This window comes from Dunckerocampus dactyliophorus, chromosome 20 (assembly GCF_027744805.1).
Source record: "Dunckerocampus dactyliophorus isolate RoL2022-P2 chromosome 20, RoL_Ddac_1.1, whole genome shotgun sequence".
NCBI lineage: Eukaryota > Metazoa > Chordata > Actinopteri > Syngnathiformes > Syngnathidae > Dunckerocampus > Dunckerocampus dactyliophorus.
The window spans coordinates 7,518,192-7,536,890 of NC_072838.1; the positions used below are offsets into that span (position 1 = coordinate 7,518,192).

Sequence of the window (18,699 nt, forward strand, 5' to 3'; positions counted from 1 at the left end):
TCATTTTTGGAAAATTAGGTTGGGGAAAATTTATCATGTTATGAGAATAAAGTCTAAATATTATGGGAATATAGTCGTAATATTGCGAAAAGAAAATGTACAAAAAGAAAGTTGAAAGCGGTTATCCTACTGGCGTGGTTCTTCTATTGTGAAGGCCTGGTTTTACCGGATATTGGATTTATTACGCCGGTTTTGCCCGAGTGTCGCCGAGCTGACCGGAAGCTGTGCTGTGAGGATGTTTTTTTTCCGTGAATGTAAAAACACAATATTTTATTCAAACGGGAAGGCGCCAGCAAAGAAGGGGAAAACACGATGATTTTCCCAGTGAAAACGGGAGGGTTGGCGTGTATGTACAGAATACATTCCATGAATTCCAGCAGTTTGGTCAGTTGCGATTTTACCGCCAGTACACGAGGTGTCGCCCTGTAACTTAATGTTGCTTGCGAACACGCTGTTAAAGTGGGGGAAAGTAAGAACACAGCTGGGCTCGGTCACTGGGAGTAAACACACAAGGTAAACCCAATTTGTCTCTTTTTTTGTAGAGTCACCAGTCTGAAGATGGTTGGTCGTTTTATTTAGCTTTTGGACTGTTTCTGGTCTTGTTTTTCTCTCTGTTTAACGAGACCAAAAGCAACAGCGTCGCTTCATGTCGTATCGGGGCTAATGTTAGCGTAGCTCCATGGGTATTACATGAATTCCTAACCAGTGCTTTATTTACTAGCGCTATTAAGGAGGTAAATTGTAGCGTATTGAGCATGTCGTTTACTGCTTTTTTGTTTTGTCATGTTATTAAATTCCTTGTTCGACTGTCACTATAACGAAGCTTCTCAATAAAAATAAAAAAATCATTCCCCCCCCCCCCCCCCCCCCCCCCCCCCCCCCCCCCCCCCCATCTGTCTTCACTTTACAGCCAGAGATGAAGTTCACGTAGCGTTCAAGAGTTCCTCTGGTGTTTTCGGAACACTTTACTCTCTTGTGAATAATGGCTCAAGGTGTGATGGGTAGTCCGGTTACCCTTGTCATCAGGGCGCCGAACCAGAAGTATGACGACCAGACTATTAACTGCTTCCAGAACTGGACCGTAGAGAAACTGAAAGCCCACTTGTCAGATGTGTACCCGAGCAAACCTGTGAGTATTCCACTCCGTTATGATTCCAAACATCTCATCCATACCTTAAAGGATTGTTGGCGCCAGTGTGGCAATAATACCGACACTTGCACAATAATAACTGTGGCAACCAGGTCATTAGGTGCTTGTCTATTTTGGGACAATTTTAATCCTGCTAGTGAGTCGCGTAAACAGCGATAAGGGCTTGAGATCGAAGTCCATCTCATGCCAAGGACGCAGATACTGTATATGTTCTAGCATAATGTAGTACAGTAGTCTTTTGCCACTTTGCGCTTCACTTTTCGCAGCTTCCCTCTATTATGGCTTGTCAAAAGTATATGAGTTAATAAATCATTGCTGTTTTGTGGTTGAATACGGCCTATTATTAGTGAAAAATGTGTATATTTAAGCAAATTGTATGTATTTCAAGCATATAAATGGCTAAATGAACTAAACTAAATACTAGAGAAGCACTCGGAGAGCGCAGGCCTCCACCAAGCACCATAGTCCCCCCCCAAAAAATTTCCGACAATTCCTGAATACTTCATCCAAATCCATTTGGAACTTTTCAAGTTATTTTGAACAGAATCAAACAAAAAAAAAAGAAACAAACAGATATAAACGGCGGCAAAAAACATGACCTCCGCGCTCGGCAGAGGTAATAAATACAAGGTATTCAGATGATGCAATCAGACATGTAATGATATGTAGTATTCTACACGGGTCACTAGGTGTCAGTAATGTTACATTGATGAGACAATGGCCACCACAGGAAGTACTGTACCGAAACCAGAAGTAAAATGGTAACGACAAGGAAATCAACCCCACTAACGCACGAGTCTATATGTCTTATTTATGCCTTGTGTCTTATTTTCTATTATCATGTCTACTATATTGGATAACGGGGGTGTAAAGGTGACTAGAGGTGTTATTTCATGTCATGGAGGGCTCTAATAATCTTAAAATCACATGTAGCAGGTTGTTAGGTTTTCTCTGCTCAAACTACGAAAATATTCTGCTTATAAATAAGGAGTCCTACCTCGCAGAGATTCACTTATCTCGGTTGGGTCTGGAACCAGTTAACCGTGATAAATGAGGGATTATTGTACACCGGCAAGATTGTGAGCGGAGGAGGACTCCCCTTGGAAAAATGGTTCCATTTATGTCATCGCGTTGTTGTATTGTTACCTTCGTCATTTTTACGAAGCGGCGTAAAAACGACAATAGCGACGTATTAAAACGTGCACAGGTTGACTTCCTGTTCAGTGCAAAATAAGCACGGCAAGATGAATCTGAATTCTACCATTGCTACTTGCAAATAACACTCATTTATTCATTTTTTTTTAGATTGTTAGAAAGTGTTGCCTGTGGATATAAGCTTTTTGTCATTGGTAGTGAAGACACAGAACAAAATTAGCCTGTTAGATAAGAGTATAAAATGTTGTAATATTGGCAGAATCACAATGTGCACAAATTAGCCTTTTATTGGCGTCTACAAAACAGCACTGTATACGTTCCAGCAAGACCCACACGTGAATGAGTCCAAACCTTGAGCTGGTTCTATCGAGCTGGCAAACGCTACTGCCCCCTATAGCCTGACCCCTGAATCACAGCTCAGCACCATGCACGATACTCCCATTGCGACGATACTGTATATGAAAACAGAGGAATCAAAATGAAAATATGCACAAATGTCAATGAAACTATGTCAACACCCGAGGTTGAAAAATCCATTCTTATTTTCAGTTCCCCTTTTATATGTTGTTTCAGTTTTAGTTTGTTGATGGTCGCCAGTCAGACCGAGGGGAGTCGAGACAAGCGTTTCCTTGTATAACCTCACATGAACATGACAAAACACCCGAGAGTTCCGATAAAATATTCATTTTCAACAGAACTTTGTCATCAAGCCCTTGTTGCTATAAATGGAAATCATTTTTTATAATTCCTTTTGTTCCTCCCAACACCTCTCCCCCTCTCTGAAACTATAAAATGAAGTAACTTGGCCGCGTTCTAAAGACATGACTTGAAAGCCACTGAGATTATGGCTGTGTTGTGCTGCTAATCTGACGTTGCCCCCTTTTCCATTCCATTGCTCAAGACTGATGTAACCCTTGTAAACACACAATCATGTAAATGCTTTTGTTTGTGGAAAGCAAGCGGCTGAAGGGTAGCTTTATAATATATAAGATTCTGCTTCCTGCACAACAAATGTCAGAATATTCTGGAAGAAGACACTTTTAATACGTGACATGACACCCAGAAACGTATCGGTCGGCCACTTTTGCATTCAAAAATGGATTGAAGTTTGTATTTAGTTAGTCATTGGCAGACGCAGCAGCTGCAATCTCCAAGCCAGGCATAATTCATGTCCGAATTAAGTCATTAAACACTGCTGTCTTAAATACGAGGGCCGCACGGTGGTCTAGTGGTTAGCAACACAGTAACAGTCTGGAGATCGGGAAGACCATTTCAGTGTGGCGTTTGCATGTTCTCCCCGTGCGTGCGTGGGTTTTCCACGGGTACTCCGGTTTCCATCTCTCCACCTATAATATTCCATGCACACAAGACCCAAATAGACGTAACATAAATGTAACGGTAATGCTGCTGGTTGAGTGTGTTGCTATATGACACTTTTATCTTCTGCTTGAACAATACCTTTGTCACATTCCAATGTGCTTTCAGAGCTCCAAAGACCAGAGACTGGTGTACTCCGGGAAGCTGCTTTTGGATCATTTTACTCTAAAAGACGTCCTCCGAAAGGTAACTTCCCCCACTTTTCTCAATCACAAGAAAAACACGAGAGATCGAGGAATTTTCCCACGACACCAAAACGCTATGCCCACACGAATACGGAGGTGTTTAAAAAGTTCTGGCCTCTCACTCGCACGCAAATGCAGGTTTTTGTCCTCAAAAACTGTGCTTGAGGTGCATATGAGAGGCTCTGATGAGATGTGTAGTCGCATGCTGCAAAACACGCACACAGTTTCTGCTAGACGGATAATACTGACCAAGTACAGGAAGCTTGGAAGCCCAATAACAGTCGTTAGCGTGGGAGGCGCCTTGAACGCCTTGTGTTTTGCTTCTAGCCGCAAAGCAAGACGCTAGACCAATCATGTCAATCATGTGTTGATGTCTAAAAATCACGTGGCGTCCGATCATCACGACACTTATGACCCTTTTGAGCGTTTTGCGAGCGCTGGTGTTGATTTGCTGTTGTTTTTCATTGTGCAGTTATCTTTTGACATGTTTTTTTAAGGATGTGGCGGCGATTGAACGCCGCAAAATAAAAGCAACGTTAAATGTTGTCACATTTTTTTACTCAGCACGGTCGAATTGCTGAGGTGAGGAACCGGACAAGTGCACGACTTGACTAGTCTGCACAACTAATGGGTTCTAATTGCTTGTACAGCAGGATGAGTACCATATGCTTCACTTGGTCTGCCCCTCGCCGACTCCCCCCAGCTCCCCCAGCCCCGCCCGCAGACACATAAACAAGCCTCAGGGGAATGCAGCAGGACCTGCAGTGAGTCAAAAAAAAACAACATTCCTTTCCATCATGAGCACTTGGTGCCATCATTCACATTCACGCTGTCAAAACAAAGCCTGCTCAACTACATCCAGAAGCTAAATGCTAACACCCCCTCCCCGTTGGCAGGTCACTCAGACTCCTAGTCCTTCCTCCCCCGGCCAATCAGAGGACAGCGGTGACGGACTCGGACAACAAGCTGGACCTTTCCCTTACCACCAGTTGCAGCAACAACTTATTCACAGGTAAAACGTGTTGTTTTATGAGAACACAGATATCGAAATGTGTGGTAGCTCAAGTCTTAGGGTGCAAAGGACGCCGGTTTTAGCAGTATTGTACCACGAACGATGACAATGTGACGTCCAACGATTAAAAATAACTACGAGCCTTCTTCCCGACAGTCAACGCTAAATATTTCAATGAAACATCGGAAAATGGTGTGCTATGTTGCAAAAGAAGTGCAACCTTTCAATACATTTGAGAAGCCAGCAGTAGGAATCGCCTGGGAGATATCAGCAACGTGGCATTTTAGCTCACCGCCTCGTCTGTTTTAATCTTTTTATCCACCTAGTGCGTTGCTGTGCGTAGTTCTTTAGACACCATGAGTAGGGCGGTCTAGTAGGCGGCGTCTGTGCCTCAGTTACACAATGCTTGAGCGCCACCTAGTGGCGCAAATCTGACATGACAAAATGATCATTGAATAATAATAAACCAAATGATATTATTGTTTAAAAAAAAAAAGTCCAAATTGTCGATTATCGTCGATAAATTTGAGCACAATTATCGACCAGCAAAATTTGTTATCGTGACCGGCCTAGGTGTGGGCGATTCTGCAAATTGTGGGATGGATCCAACATCATGTAAATGCCAGTACTGTGGTGCCGATACCGCATTGCTGAAAGATTTTGTGCTCGTACCTTTACTTCTATCACAATCACAGTAAAACACATTTGTGAACAATTTAACAATATTTACTACAACATAAAACTATGTAACAATATCAAGAAAATAATACTATTATTCCTTTTTACTCGATATAACGGCAATTACAAAATAGAGCGAGTAGTGCAAAAATAAGTTAAAAAAAAAAAACAAAAACAGAAAAAAGTAAAAGGTACTATTGGCTCTCACTGGAATCCTTGGGATTTTTGCACCCATTTTTGCCCTCATGTGTCCAAGGATTATTCACTGAGCGAGTTTTTGTTTTTAAAGAACATACAATAATCCCCCGTTTATCGCTGTTAATTGGTTCCAGAACCGACTGCGATAGGTGAATTTCCGCAAAGTAGGATTCCTTAGTTATAAATGGGATTCATACAACCTTGTAAATACGGTTTTTAACATTATTACAGCCCTCTAGCCACGAAATAACACCCCATGACCAAATACAGTAGACATAATAAGACAAAACAAGCCATTTAAGACATAAATAAGACATAATATAGACTCACATGTCAGCATTGGGAGGGCTCCATATTCTTTTTTTTTTTTGGTACTTCCTGCTGTGGCTTTTGTCTCATCAATGTCGCGTTACTGACACCTAGTGGCCAGTATAGAACACTACATCTCTTCACATCGGCTTTGATTGAGTCCTCTCGTGTTTGAGTTCATGCTTATGCTTGAAAATGCTTAATGTGGGCAAACGATACGTAACATTTGCTTAAATCCGCATCTGTTTAGACCAACAGCAGGCTGCGTCCAACCAGGAAACGGCATCGTTTATTCATAGGACCCTGACGAATGATAGCACTGAAACGCTCTCATGTCCTTCTGGTGGCATCTTTTCCAGCTGGAGCATGTCGACCCCTCCGGCAAATGTGACCTCCTATTACAACCACATGACGCTAATGTGGTGGCAGCAGCTGTATGCTCGGCAGTACCCCCTGCACTAGTACGCCTCCTCACTCCATCACATTCCCTCAGCTACTGCCCAATCCGCCTCCGACCCTGACGTCTCTCCATCTTTTCCACTCAGCAGTCAGTTTCTGGCCGCCTCCGCCTCCTCCTCCCAAAACCTTAGGCCACCACACCTGCCCAGGAATCCCCCCGTCTCCCAGGCGGACCCGCAGAACCGGCGACCCCCGGCGGATCGCCGCGGCAACCCCGAAGTGGAGATGAACGCCCAAGGAGGGGAGATCCTGAATGAGGAGGAGCTAAACCGGGATTGGCTGGACTGGGTGTACACCTTCTCGCGGGCCGCCATCTTGCTCAGCATCGTGTACTTCTACTCCTCCTTCAGCCGCTTTCTCATGGTGATGACGGCCATGCTGGTGCTTTACCTGTGAGTACTTGCTAATCTACTCATTTGGATACACAAGCCAGGCTAGCCTTTGTGCTGTCGTGCTAACAGTTAGCAGGCAGGCGATTTTGCTCATTTGAAATAAGAGAAACCTACTTGGATCGAACTGCCTTAGCCCTTTCTGTACTTACAGTCGTGTGTAACTCTGTGTTAGCATACTTGTGCTCAGTGCAAGCACACCAACTGTTAGCATTTACGCCGCCATCTTTGTGTTAAATTGCATACAGGTTTACTGTATTTATGTGCTGTGATGTTAAGTCACAAAAGAGCGTCCTTACCAATTTTGATACCTGGCGCTATCTTGCTAGGTCTTCTAACTGTTAGCATTTACGCCGCCATCTTCGTGTTAAATTGCATACAGGTTTACTGTATTTATGTGCTGTGATGTAAAGTCACAAAAGAGCGTCCTTACCAATTTTGATACCTGGCGCTATCTTGCTAGGTCTTCTAACTGTTAGCATGTTAGACATTTTATTATTTATATTGAGTCATCAAATTAAATTGAATATATTTACATGGCATGATATAAAATCACGGTAGCTCGTCGGTCGCACTTTTGGTACTTTGTGCTATGCTATGTAGCTAGGCGCTCTCATGCCAAGTGTAGCAAGTTAGCAGTTTTACTCATTTGGCATTTTTGAAGCATTTAAAATACAGTAGCTATCTGTGTTAGCATGCAATACCTTGGATTGAAACGTTGAGCGTTTGAAGTATTTTGATATTTCACACCGATCACATACTCGTTTGTTTTGGTGACGTTTCAATGCCTTTGATGTGAACATGCAAACATTCAACAGTAAGCTACTACATTTATCGTAGTAAAAATAACAAAAAACACATGAATCGCTGCAGTAAGGCTTCATTTAAGCTTTTTTTCGGACATGTTTGTAATGCCAATGTTGTTTGGCAGGCACCAGGCCGGCTGGTTTCCCTTCAACTTAGAAAACGAACTCCAGCTTCCTGGAGACGGAGCCAATCAGGAGGAGATGGAGGCGGAGCTCCCGAACAATGACCCCCACGAAATGGTAAGGGTTGGTCCGCATCCATCCATTTTCTATGCCGCTTATCCTCATTAGGGTCGCGGGGTTATGCTGGAGCCTATCCCAGCAGACTTCAGGCGAGAGGCGGGGTACACCCCGGACAGTCGCCAGTTAGGCATTTTACTAGTTTGAAATGGTATATAACTACTGTACATGAGAGCAAGTAAAATGACTACGGATCTGCCTTAGCACTTTCAACTATTAGCTATTGCTAACTGTTAGCATGTTGGCATTTTAGAGATTATCCTCCATGTTAAATAGCATGTACTATATAACAAGCCTTAGCATGTCCAGCACTTAGAACCATCTATGCTAGCAAGGTGCTAGCATAGTTTTGCTAAGTTGTGACCGACTGTATGGTAGCATGGTAACAGTCTAGCCACCGCCGTCAAGTTAAATTGAGTATATTTACATGGCATGATATAAAATGACAACAAATTGTCCTTAGCACAAAATTCAAAAAATGCTATCTAGCTAGGTGCTCTCATGCTGTTAGCAATTTACTCATTTGAAATAGTAGAAACCAACTTGGCATGATGTAAAAGCTTTATTGAACTGCTTTAGCACTTCCAGTGCCGAGTCATGTGTAGCTAGGTGTTAGCATGCTTATGCTCAGTGCAAGCTACCAAACTGTGAGCATTTTCGCCTCGGTCCTCATTTTAAATTGCATATACGGTGATGTGACGCAAAATCACTTCAGAGCTTCCTTACCACTTTCGATACCTGGTGCTGTCTAGCTAGGTACTCTCATGCTAACTGTTAGCATGTTATGCCTTTCACTCATTTGAAGTAGTGTAAACCTACTCAGCATGATGTAATCACGATGGAACTGCCTTGTCACTTTCATCCTTGGTGTTGTCAAGCTAGGTGCTGGCATGTTGAGTGTTAGCATGTTAGCATTCTTCGCATGTTAAACAGCATATACCTACACAGCATGATTGAATGTGTATGGTTTGTCACCGTAATGTCGTCAGGAACAAGTGGTGGATGACAGCTCTGATGATGAAGAAGCAGAAAGCGGAGAGGAAGGAGCTGAAGGTCCAAACAGCAACGCCCCCCAAACAGGCTTCCTGTCCTCCACGTGGTCGTTTATCATCACCTTCTTCATGTCGCTCATTCCGGAGGGTCCGCAGAACGCTGCCAACTGAGCCAAAACATTCTTTAGCAGTGTCAAAAGTCGTGTGTTCGGTGTCGAGCGTTCCTTTTTCCTCCCGTGTTTGAAACTAAAGAACGGCAAAGATGTGTTGGATTGTTGCCACGTTAGCTCAGTGCGACGTCGCATCGTCTCAAAGGTGTTCGATAGGGTTGAGCACTGCAGTTGCTAACATCACCAATCAAGGTTAGCGGATGGAATCATTTCTTTGTGGGTTTTTCAAAGTGTGCCGTTTCAATTGTGTACGTGTGACGCTAATTGAGGTGTAAGACTCTATTCCATATAGAAGGGTTACGTATTTCAGATCAAATTATTATCAATGTTTAATCTACATTATGGTAATAGGATGTGCTCCTCTCGGTTTCTGTCCAGATTTTCAAATTAAGGGTCAACACGAACACAAATAGTGACTTAACATTGGGGGCATGGGGTGTGTGACGCCCTCCATCCCTAAAAACACATTTAAATGGATTACGAGGCTGCTTTGGAAGTAAAATGTTGATTTACAGTAAACGATGTGTGTGATGTTTTGTGTGTGATACCTTAATAGAACAGATGGCCTGCTAACTTGCAATGAGTCTCTTACAGCGCTGTGGAGGAATTTTGGCCCACTCATCTTTGCAGAATTGTTGTAATTCAGCCACATTGGAGGGTTTTCCAGCATGAAGCGCCTTTTTAAGGTCAGGCCACAGCATCTCAATAGGATTCAGGTCAGGACTTTGACTAGACCACTCCAAAGTCTTCATTTAGTTTTTCTTCAGCCATTCAGAGGTGGACTTGCTGGTGTGTTTTGGATCATTGTCCTGCTGCAGAACCCACGTTGGGTTCAGCTTGAGGTCACCAACAGATGGCCGGACTTTCTCCTTCAGGATTTTTTGCTGGACGGCAGAACTCATGGTTCCATTTATCACAACAAGTCTTCCAGGTCCTGAAGCAGCAAAACAGCCCCAGACCATCACACTACCACCACCATATTTTACTGTTGGTGTGATTTTTTTTTTTTTTTCTGAAATGTGACATTACTTTTACACCAGACGTAATGGGACACACACCTTCCAAAAAGTTGGATATGGAAATATCAAAATCCTGAAGGACAATGTTTGTTTGATGATCTGAAACTAACCCCAACACTCTGACTCTTGGATTTTCTAATATTTTCTCCTCTCAGGCACTAAATAACCAAAGTATTAGACATGCAATATTTACACAATAGCACTCATTCAGTACAGTATTACTGAGGCAACACTGGATTTGAGACGCGTGCGTGAAAAGAGAGACTGGACGAGCAAAAGGGAGGGAGAGCCGAGAAAGGTTTGTGTATTTCTTTATTGATTATGACTTTTATTGCCTTTATCACCTTGACAGAAGTCGTCATTCACACGGACAACAGGAGCGTTCGCTTCACAGATGTGTCCCCCGAGCGCAACGCTCTCCGGTCTCTAACTGTACAAAACAGTCACATTCAACAGTCACACGACCTGATTGGTGGAGGCTCACTTCCAGCTTGAAACCCGACGACCAAGACTCATTCCCGACTGCCTTCTGATTTTGAATTCCTTATCGTAAAAGTCAGCAGCTACGGCTACCACGTGAACACGAGACGCGATCCAACGACGACACGCCAGGAAATAAATAAAGCACTGGTCCACTCCATAAACGTCTTTGGCATTTATATACCGGATGCGGAACACTTCATGATGAGGACAACACAAAGAGCGTAGACAAGGCACGTACTGTACAGCTACACACACACACACACACACACACACACACACACAAAGCAACACTGGATGTTGTCATGAATCCATAACGCTTATTGCTGAAACCAGACTGCACGCGGCAAAAACTACAACAGCTTTGTAGAATATTACAAATGTCGGAAATATTTCTTTTGCATAAAATGTTGAGCATCACTAAAATACAGTTTTTTTTCCCCACACAAACACACACGCGATACAGGAATACAGACGGTATAAAAATAGACGCAACTAAGCGGGGACACTCACTTTATTCTTACCCGCTGCATGTTGGCTGGTGGTCTGTTTGTGTGAGTGTGTGTTTGCCACAATCAAAAAAGAAAAGAATACTGTGGAACCTCAAAAGATTTTAAAATTATTTTTTTGGGGGGGGGCTTTTTCTTTGGATTTCTTTATTCCCAAAAGGAAAGAAGTCGACTGTTAATGCTAGCAGCCAGCGCTAGCTGATGGGAGTGTTTTTACTGCATCGCATTATCATACCTGTCAACATTTGCACTTGCAAGTACGGGAAACTCCCCTGGAAAATAAGGTAAAATTATGGAACATTCCATGACCTTTTTTCATGGAAGTTAAAAAATAAATAAGAATGATTATATAATAACAGAAAACACGGAGGCCGGGAAAGATGGGGAGAACGAGAGACTTGACAGGTTTGGGCTTAGTGGTTCATTTGTAATGCACGGAGAATTCATGCTTTGACACCACATGACTCATTTTGGGCTTCGACAACAACAAAACACTCAGCGGCTCAGGGGTGTCCAAATTGAGGGCCATTCATGGATACCAGATTCAGGATCAATAACTATGATTCTGTTTTGTGCCTCATTTGTAAAGTGATCGTAAACATCCATTGCAGAGGGAGACGGGGAAATGTAAGCCAGCAGTGCCCTCAAGTGGCCAAATGACGCAAAAAGGACAAAAATGACCCTGGACTCCAAAGCTATATAAATAGATATTGCACTGAATATATATATATATATATATCAGTGCTTTGTGGACCTGGAAAAGGCATTCGACCGTGTCCCTCGCGGTGTCCTGTGGGGGGTGCTCCGGGAGTATGGGATTGGTGGCGCGCTACTACGTGCCATTCAGTCCTTGTACAACCGGAGCAGGAGCCTGGTTCGCATTGCCAGTAGTAAGTCAAGCCTGTTTCCGGTGAACGTTGGCCTCCGCCAAGGCTGCCCTTTGTCACCGATTCTGTTCATAATTTTCATGGACAGAATTTCTAGGCGCAGCCAAGGTGTCGAGGGAGTCCAGTTCGGGGGCACTAGGATCTCATCTCTGCTATTTGCAGACGATGTGGTCCTGATGGCCTCATCGAGCTGTGACCTGCAGCGTTTACTGGGACGGTTTGCATCTGAGTGTGAAGCTTCTGGGATGAGACTCAGCACCTCCAAATCCGAGGCCATGGTTCTCAGTCGGAAAAGGGTGGATTGCTCCCTCCGGGTTGGGAATGAGGTCCTGCCCCAGGTGGAGGAGTTCAAGTATCTCGGGGTCTTGTTCACGAGTGAGGGAAGGTTGGAGCGTGAGGTCGATAGGCGGATCGGCGCAGCGTCTGCAGTAATGCGGTCGCTGTACCGGACCGTCGTGGTGAAGAGAGAGTTGAGCCGGAAGGCAAAGCTCTCAATTTACCGATCGATCTATGTTCCCACCCTCACCTATGGTCATGAGCTTTGGGTCATGACCGAAAGAACGAGATCGCGGATACAAGCAGCTGAAATGAGTTTTCTTCGTAGGGTAGCGGGACTCACCCTAAGAGACAGGGTGAGGAGCTCGGTTATCCGAGAGGAGCTCAGAGTAGAGCCGCTGCTCCTTCACATCGAGAGGAGCCAGCTGAGGTGGCTCGGGCATCTAGTCCGGATGCCTCCCGGACGCCTCCCTGGTGAGGTGCTTTGGGCATGCCCAGCCGGGAGAAGGCCCCGGGGAAGACCTAGGACACGCTGGAGGGATTATGTCTCACAGCTGGCCTGGGAACGCCTCGGTGTCCTCCCGGTGGAGCTGGAGGAGGTGGTCGGGGACCGGGAAGTCTGGGCTTCCCTACTGAGACTGCTGCCCCCGCGACCCGGACCCGGATAAGCGGAGGAAAATGGAATGGAATGGAATGGAATGGAATATATTTATTTATTTATTTATTTATTTATTTATTTATTTATAATTGGCCCTCAGCATATTTCAAAACAAAAATGAAAATAACAATATTAACATTAAAATCAAAGTGTCTGTTTTCAGCCCCAAACTGTTTTTTTTTGTTTTGTTTGACCACGTGCAAAATAAAAAATACGCCCATGTCAAAAAAACCCCCCTACAAATTCAAGCGTCCATTTTTGGCATGCAGATTGCTTTTTTTTTTTTTTTTTTTTTTGGATTTGATTGGCCCTTGGCATATTATAAAAAATAAATAAATAAAATTAAAATGCCTCGCAACTCCTTTTCTTGATTGACCGGAAGCATATTCTAAAAATAAAAACGAACATCATCATCAAAGGAGTCCGTTTTCGGCCCGCAACTAGTGTTTTTTTTGATTGGGCCCCCTGCATGTTGCATGTTATACGTGTTATACAAATAAACATACAAGTCATTATGATTGAGATCCAGTATATTGTTACATATTACACTCATTAGCTTTGTCACCAATAACACGCAGCTAACGTGGGTGTTTTATTTTGATAGTTAGCATATACTGGCCTATATTGGGGTGGTTAGCATTTTGGCCACATAGTCAGGAGATCGGGAAGACCTGGGTTCTAATCTCCACTTGGGCATCTCTGTGTGGAGTTTGCATGTTCTCCCCGTGTGGGGGGGGGTTACTCCGGGTACTCCGGTTTCCTCCCACAGTCCAAAAACATGCATGGTAGGTTAATTGGCGGCTCTAAATGGTCCATAGGTATGAACGTGAGTGTGAATGCTTGTTTGTCTGTAAGTCTAAAATGCATATGTATGCATATACAGTATAAGTACAAGTGGCCTCCACATCTTTCTGTTTTTCGGTGTGCGGCCCTTGCTGGAAAAGGTTTGGACACCCCTGCACTAGGCAAAGTGAAAACAACGTTATTGTTTTTTTTTTTTTTTTTTTTTTAAGTCGTATGACTTGATATCGGTATCGGTAACGAAGTGCTCGCCAACTTCGGTGTGTCGGTAAAAAGCCAATATGGAGCATCGCTACATCGGACCCATTTTGTCGCGCATTTTTGCCGTGGCAAAGTGGAGTTGGGAGGCAAAGGGGGCTATTTTATTGCTTCACGTTACAATAGAGGTGAACGTCTTTTTTTTGGAAAAGAAAATTGCCTGGTGTTACGCCAGTTAACCTCATTTCACAACACTTACTAGCAAAGATGTCAGCGGGCATCCAAGTCTCCCTTTTACTTCGATGCCAAGGTCATCCATGCGGATGCGGAGAAAAACTACTTGCTACTACAACGTCCCAGGGTTTAAAAGGTTCAAATACTCGTTCATTAGAAATAAAACAGTTGGCTCCAGATTCATTATTTCCATTCATTTCTGTGGGAAAATGCTTTCACCGATATCAGTGATACTTCCTAATAAGGGTGTCACGAGACATTCACTTCACGAGACAGGGACGAGAATGAGACAAGACAAGATTTTAACATTACTTGTAAGAAAAGTACAATGAAGAAATACGAAAAATATAGCAATATATTGCAATACTAATATAATTTCGACTATGTTACACTCTTCTGCACTCTGTGTGCGTGCGCTGGTGGCCCCGCCTCCACCCACCAGGACAAAGAGACTGTATGACTGACGAAAGGGCTCACTCTGTTCATGCTGTTCTATGGAACAAACGCGCCAAGGTGCCCTCTTCCTGCCTGTTTGGAGGCGAGAGACAAGGGAAACAGACACGTGTGCACATGGCAATATATTGAGGCGGGCAAAATGGTCAAGTTCATTTTCATTCATTGTGTGATGAATTAATTAATTTATTATTGCTCCAGACCAGTTTTTTTTCTGAATGAGGAATCTTGTCACGTTTTAATCTCGCGAGATCTTGTGACACCCCTACTTATTAATTATATTTCCATTCCTTTATATGGGAAAATGTTGCTTATATCTCTAAATCAGTGACGCAGATGAATTACATTTCCGGTCATTTCTATGGGGAAATGTTGTTTTCACCTCTAAAGAAATCCACCAGCGTCAAGAACCGAATTATGTGCGACCTTTACGGTTCCACCGTGCTTGGCCGGGCGCGGAAAACATAAAAGTTTAAAATTTGGACGATCGGAACTATCGTGACGTAGTGATGATGGGCTAAAAACCCACTGGACAGTCACGCACGCAGCCTTTTGCGAGAGCGTGACCCCGCAGTCAGAAATCCTGAAGAGATTCCTGAGTTATGTCACTTGAAGAAGACCTCATTAGAACGGTTGGGAGAAAAAACAACTTTTGAAATATAACATTAGCAATACAGTGATCCATTTTAGGTACGAAACGATGCTGGCAAAGTGCTTCCTGTACAGTACAGACTTCATATGGCCTCCGTCGTTATTTTTATATATATCGTTACAAATGAAACAGTAGAAAAACATACATGCATTCATTTTTAACCTATATATATTTATATATACTGTATATATAAAACAATTCTGAATTTTAAGCAGCACTGTCCTCCGAGGAGAGAGAACGCTAAAAGGTGTCATGTTTAGTTCCGTGTAATGCAAAGTGCCGCTTCAGGATGTTTCCTGAATGGCGCTGGTGCTTCAACTTAAAAGCCCGTAATGTGGCCTTCAAATACCGTGCAGGGCTGCATTTTTGCAACACAGAGGCTAAAAGGAATAAAGTAAGATCATAAAATCAGCAATGACACCAAACGATTCCCCAGCAGTGAGGCTCATTCCTTTGGTGTCCGAGTCGCAAACGGTGCAAAAAAAAACAAAACATTTCAATAAAGTCACGACACGTGGCGGAATATGTTCACGAGGAGGACATGACGGCAACCTGGCCTGGTGGCGCTCACCTGCTGTGGCAGGTTAAGCCGCGTGTGCAGGTGCGTTTGGCGCCCCTCGGCTGTGCTCTGTGTCGTGCGGGAGGAGATGTCATCACAAGAAGGTCTCCACAGTGGAACTCTCTCCTGGGGTGTCCGGGCTGATGTCCACTCTAACGCAGGCCGCCTTCTCCCGGCTGTTCACAGCAAACGGAGACAAGGTGAGCGTGAGTAGGAGGAGAAGGTGAGTAAGGTGAGCACACAAAACAAAATGTATTATTTTTTTTTCATAGTATGCTTTGTACTGTGCTATACAGTCGCGGCCAAAAGTTTTGGTTTGCTTCTTCGGTGTTTTCAGATGTTTTTGTCAGATGTTACTACGATATACTCAAGTATTCGGGCCACATTGAGAAAAATGTTGAATAAAGTTGGACATTTGCAAAAGAAAAAGTTGTAATATCATCTCTGCCCAAGGCCAAAGGTCATATAAGCCCCCCCTTTTCATGGCTGCACTAAAATGATCTGAGATTTTGAAAAAAAAGTCACAAATTTACGAGAAAAAACTCGTAACTTTATGTTACAAGCATTGCCTGAGACAGCTATGAAAAGGGGGGACTTTTGTGACCTTTGGCATGTGGAGGGGGCCGGAAGTGAGAAGGGTAGACATGCTAATAATCTGTGCTCAACTGCTCTGTTTTGCTGGATGTTGCCCTGTTTTACAGAGCAGAATCCAAAGGGCTGGAGGCGAGTCCGGGTGTAATTATTACGCTGGCTGTCTAGACTTTGAGAGGCGCTGGCTGAGACAAAATATTAAAATTATTTTTATTTTGATGAAGTGATGGCCAATTTTAAATGAACAAACCGAGACGTTTTTTTTAGTAGTTCTAAACGTAATTGAGGTGTTTTTACTCACTTTGTCGTCTCTCCTACGAGGTTATGCTTTTTTTCCTACAGCATCTGTTACGTTACATGCAAATAATATGCAAATTAACAGATGACATCATCTAGGGACTTCTAGGACTGCCAATAGCTACTTTTCTTACGGAGGAGTTGGCAACAGTGATTTTGGCACCATTCTTTATTCATGGCTGTTTTCTTAGGCAAAATTGTGAGTGAGCCCACTCCCTTGAAGAGAAGCACCCCCACATGAATGATTTCAGGAAGCTTTACTATTGGCATGACACAGGACTGATGGGAGCGCTCACCTTATCTTCTCCGGACAAGCTTTTTTCTGAATGCCCAAAACTATCAGGAAAAAATGACTTTATCCCAGTCTTCAGGAGCCCAGTACTTGTACCTTTTTGCCAAAACCAGTCTGCGCCTGATGTTTTTGCTGGAGAGAATTGGCTTTTTTGGTGCCCTTCTTGACAACAAGCCATCTTCCGAAAGTCTCCGCCTCACTGTGCGAGCTCATCCACTCACACCTTCCTGCTACCATTCCTAACCAAGCGCTGCACTGGTGGTGCCCCGATCCCACTGCTAAATACATTTTCGGAGACTGTCCAGACGCTTGCTGGACTTTCTTGTTCTCCGTGTGTGTGCATGGGTTTTCCACATTCCAAAAATATGCCCGTCAGGTTAATTGGAGACTCTAAATTGTCCATAGGTGTGACTGCAAGTGTGCATTGTTTGTCTATGCAGTATGTGCCATGCAATTGGCTGGTGACCAATCAGGGTGTAATACCATCCCCCCCACCGCCCACACCATCACCCGACCAAAGTCAGCTGGGATAGGCTCCAGCTTACCCCCGTGACCCTAGTGAGGTCAAGAGGTATAGAAAATGGATGGATGGATGTGTTTCCTTGCAGGTAACCATGTTTAACAGAGGAAAAACAAAGATTTCAAGCATCACCCTCCTTTTAAAGCTTCCAGACTGTTATTCTCCAGCCTTTGTCCTTGTCAACACTCTCACCTACTGTATGTCAACCAGAGAACCACTGACATGATGTCAGATGGTCCTACGTGACAGGGCTGAAATGCATCAAAAATGTTCCTTTTTTTGGGGGGGAGATGAAGTTCATTTTCATGATAAAGAGGGACTTTGCAATTAATTGCCATTCCTCTTATCACTCTGCAAATTGCCATCATAAAAACTGAGGCAGCAGACTTTGTGAAAATGAATATTTATGCCAATCTCTAATCCTTTGGCCATGATTGTAGCACCGAAAAGTTCTCTGAAGTAAAAAGTTTCACATTCAAATCAGTCTGACTCCAGTAAGCCCCAAGAGATGTTTATGTTGATGTGTAGTATTGTAAACTTGATCAATCGGTGTGAAACGACGACAGCGACGACTGTCCAGTTACGCAACATTAAACCGTGACTTCTTGTACCGTGCAACGCTTCAAAATGCACCAAAATAACCTGAATTCTACATGAACTAGTAAAACGTACCCATTTAATGCTTCTGTCTACGGAAACAGTCAATGAAACAAAGAGCAACATTCAAACTCGTGGTGAATAAGTATCCTTGGGAAGACATTCTTCAACCTGTAGATCTGCACAAAGCTTTTTACCTTCAGAATGTCTGGCCTCTGCCAGAATGCCTATGATTTATGTTTTGCTTCATATAAAAATGAACAAATGTTATTGTAAAATCGGATTTTAATGAGCTGTACAAAAGCGGACTACGTAAACAACGTGCCAACATGCTGAAATGTGTGTAGGAGTGTGATTATGGTGCCTGATGTGAGATAATTCAAACCTGCAATAAAAGCCTGCTGTTCCGGCAATCAGGTCTGGTGCTTGTGTGTCTCACCGAACATTACTGACACCTCGTGACCAGTGTAGAATAGCTTCTGAATGCTTTATATTTGTGTTTGAGCTAATCTGACCGTTTGTAAGATATGCTTTATGGGTACAATTTTCTTTTTTT

General features: G+C 43.5%; 2 protein-coding genes across 7 annotated transcripts in view; one reads left to right on the forward strand and one right to left on the reverse strand.

Annotated features, from left to right (window-relative positions):
* Positions 1-371: 371 nt before the first annotated feature.
* LOC129173699 (homocysteine-responsive endoplasmic reticulum-resident ubiquitin-like domain member 2 protein) lies at positions 372-9,639 on the forward strand. Of its 3 annotated transcripts, none has more exons than XM_054764820.1 (9): positions 372-513; positions 911-1,129; positions 3,791-3,868; positions 4,518-4,631; positions 4,764-4,879; positions 6,424-6,525; positions 6,610-6,915; positions 7,844-7,958; positions 8,948-9,639. In XM_054764820.1, exons 2-9 carry the CDS (start codon positions 983-985, stop codon positions 9,119-9,121), a joined length of 1,152 nt encoding a protein of 383 aa, XP_054620795.1. In that variant the 5' UTR covers positions 372-513; positions 911-982; the 3' UTR covers positions 9,122-9,639. The 3 variants fall into 3 exon arrangements, with proteins under 3 accessions (XP_054620795.1, XP_054620796.1, XP_054620797.1); XM_054764821.1 differs by having other exon boundaries at positions 6,613-6,915; XM_054764822.1 differs by having other exon boundaries at positions 4,521-4,631.
* A 794-nt stretch (positions 9,640-10,433) lies between these two features.
* The window catches only part of LOC129173696 (sodium bicarbonate cotransporter 3-like), a 59,006-nt gene continuing 50,740 nt past the window's right edge, over positions 10,434-18,699 (reverse strand). For all 4 annotated transcript variants that reach the window (XM_054764815.1, XM_054764814.1, XM_054764813.1 and 1 more), the window contains one exon: positions 10,434-16,022. In XM_054764815.1, the coding sequence (XP_054620790.1) occupies positions 15,941-16,022 (82 nt within the window). In that variant the 3' untranslated portion in view covers positions 10,434-15,940. The remainder of the gene's footprint in view (positions 16,023-18,699) is intronic.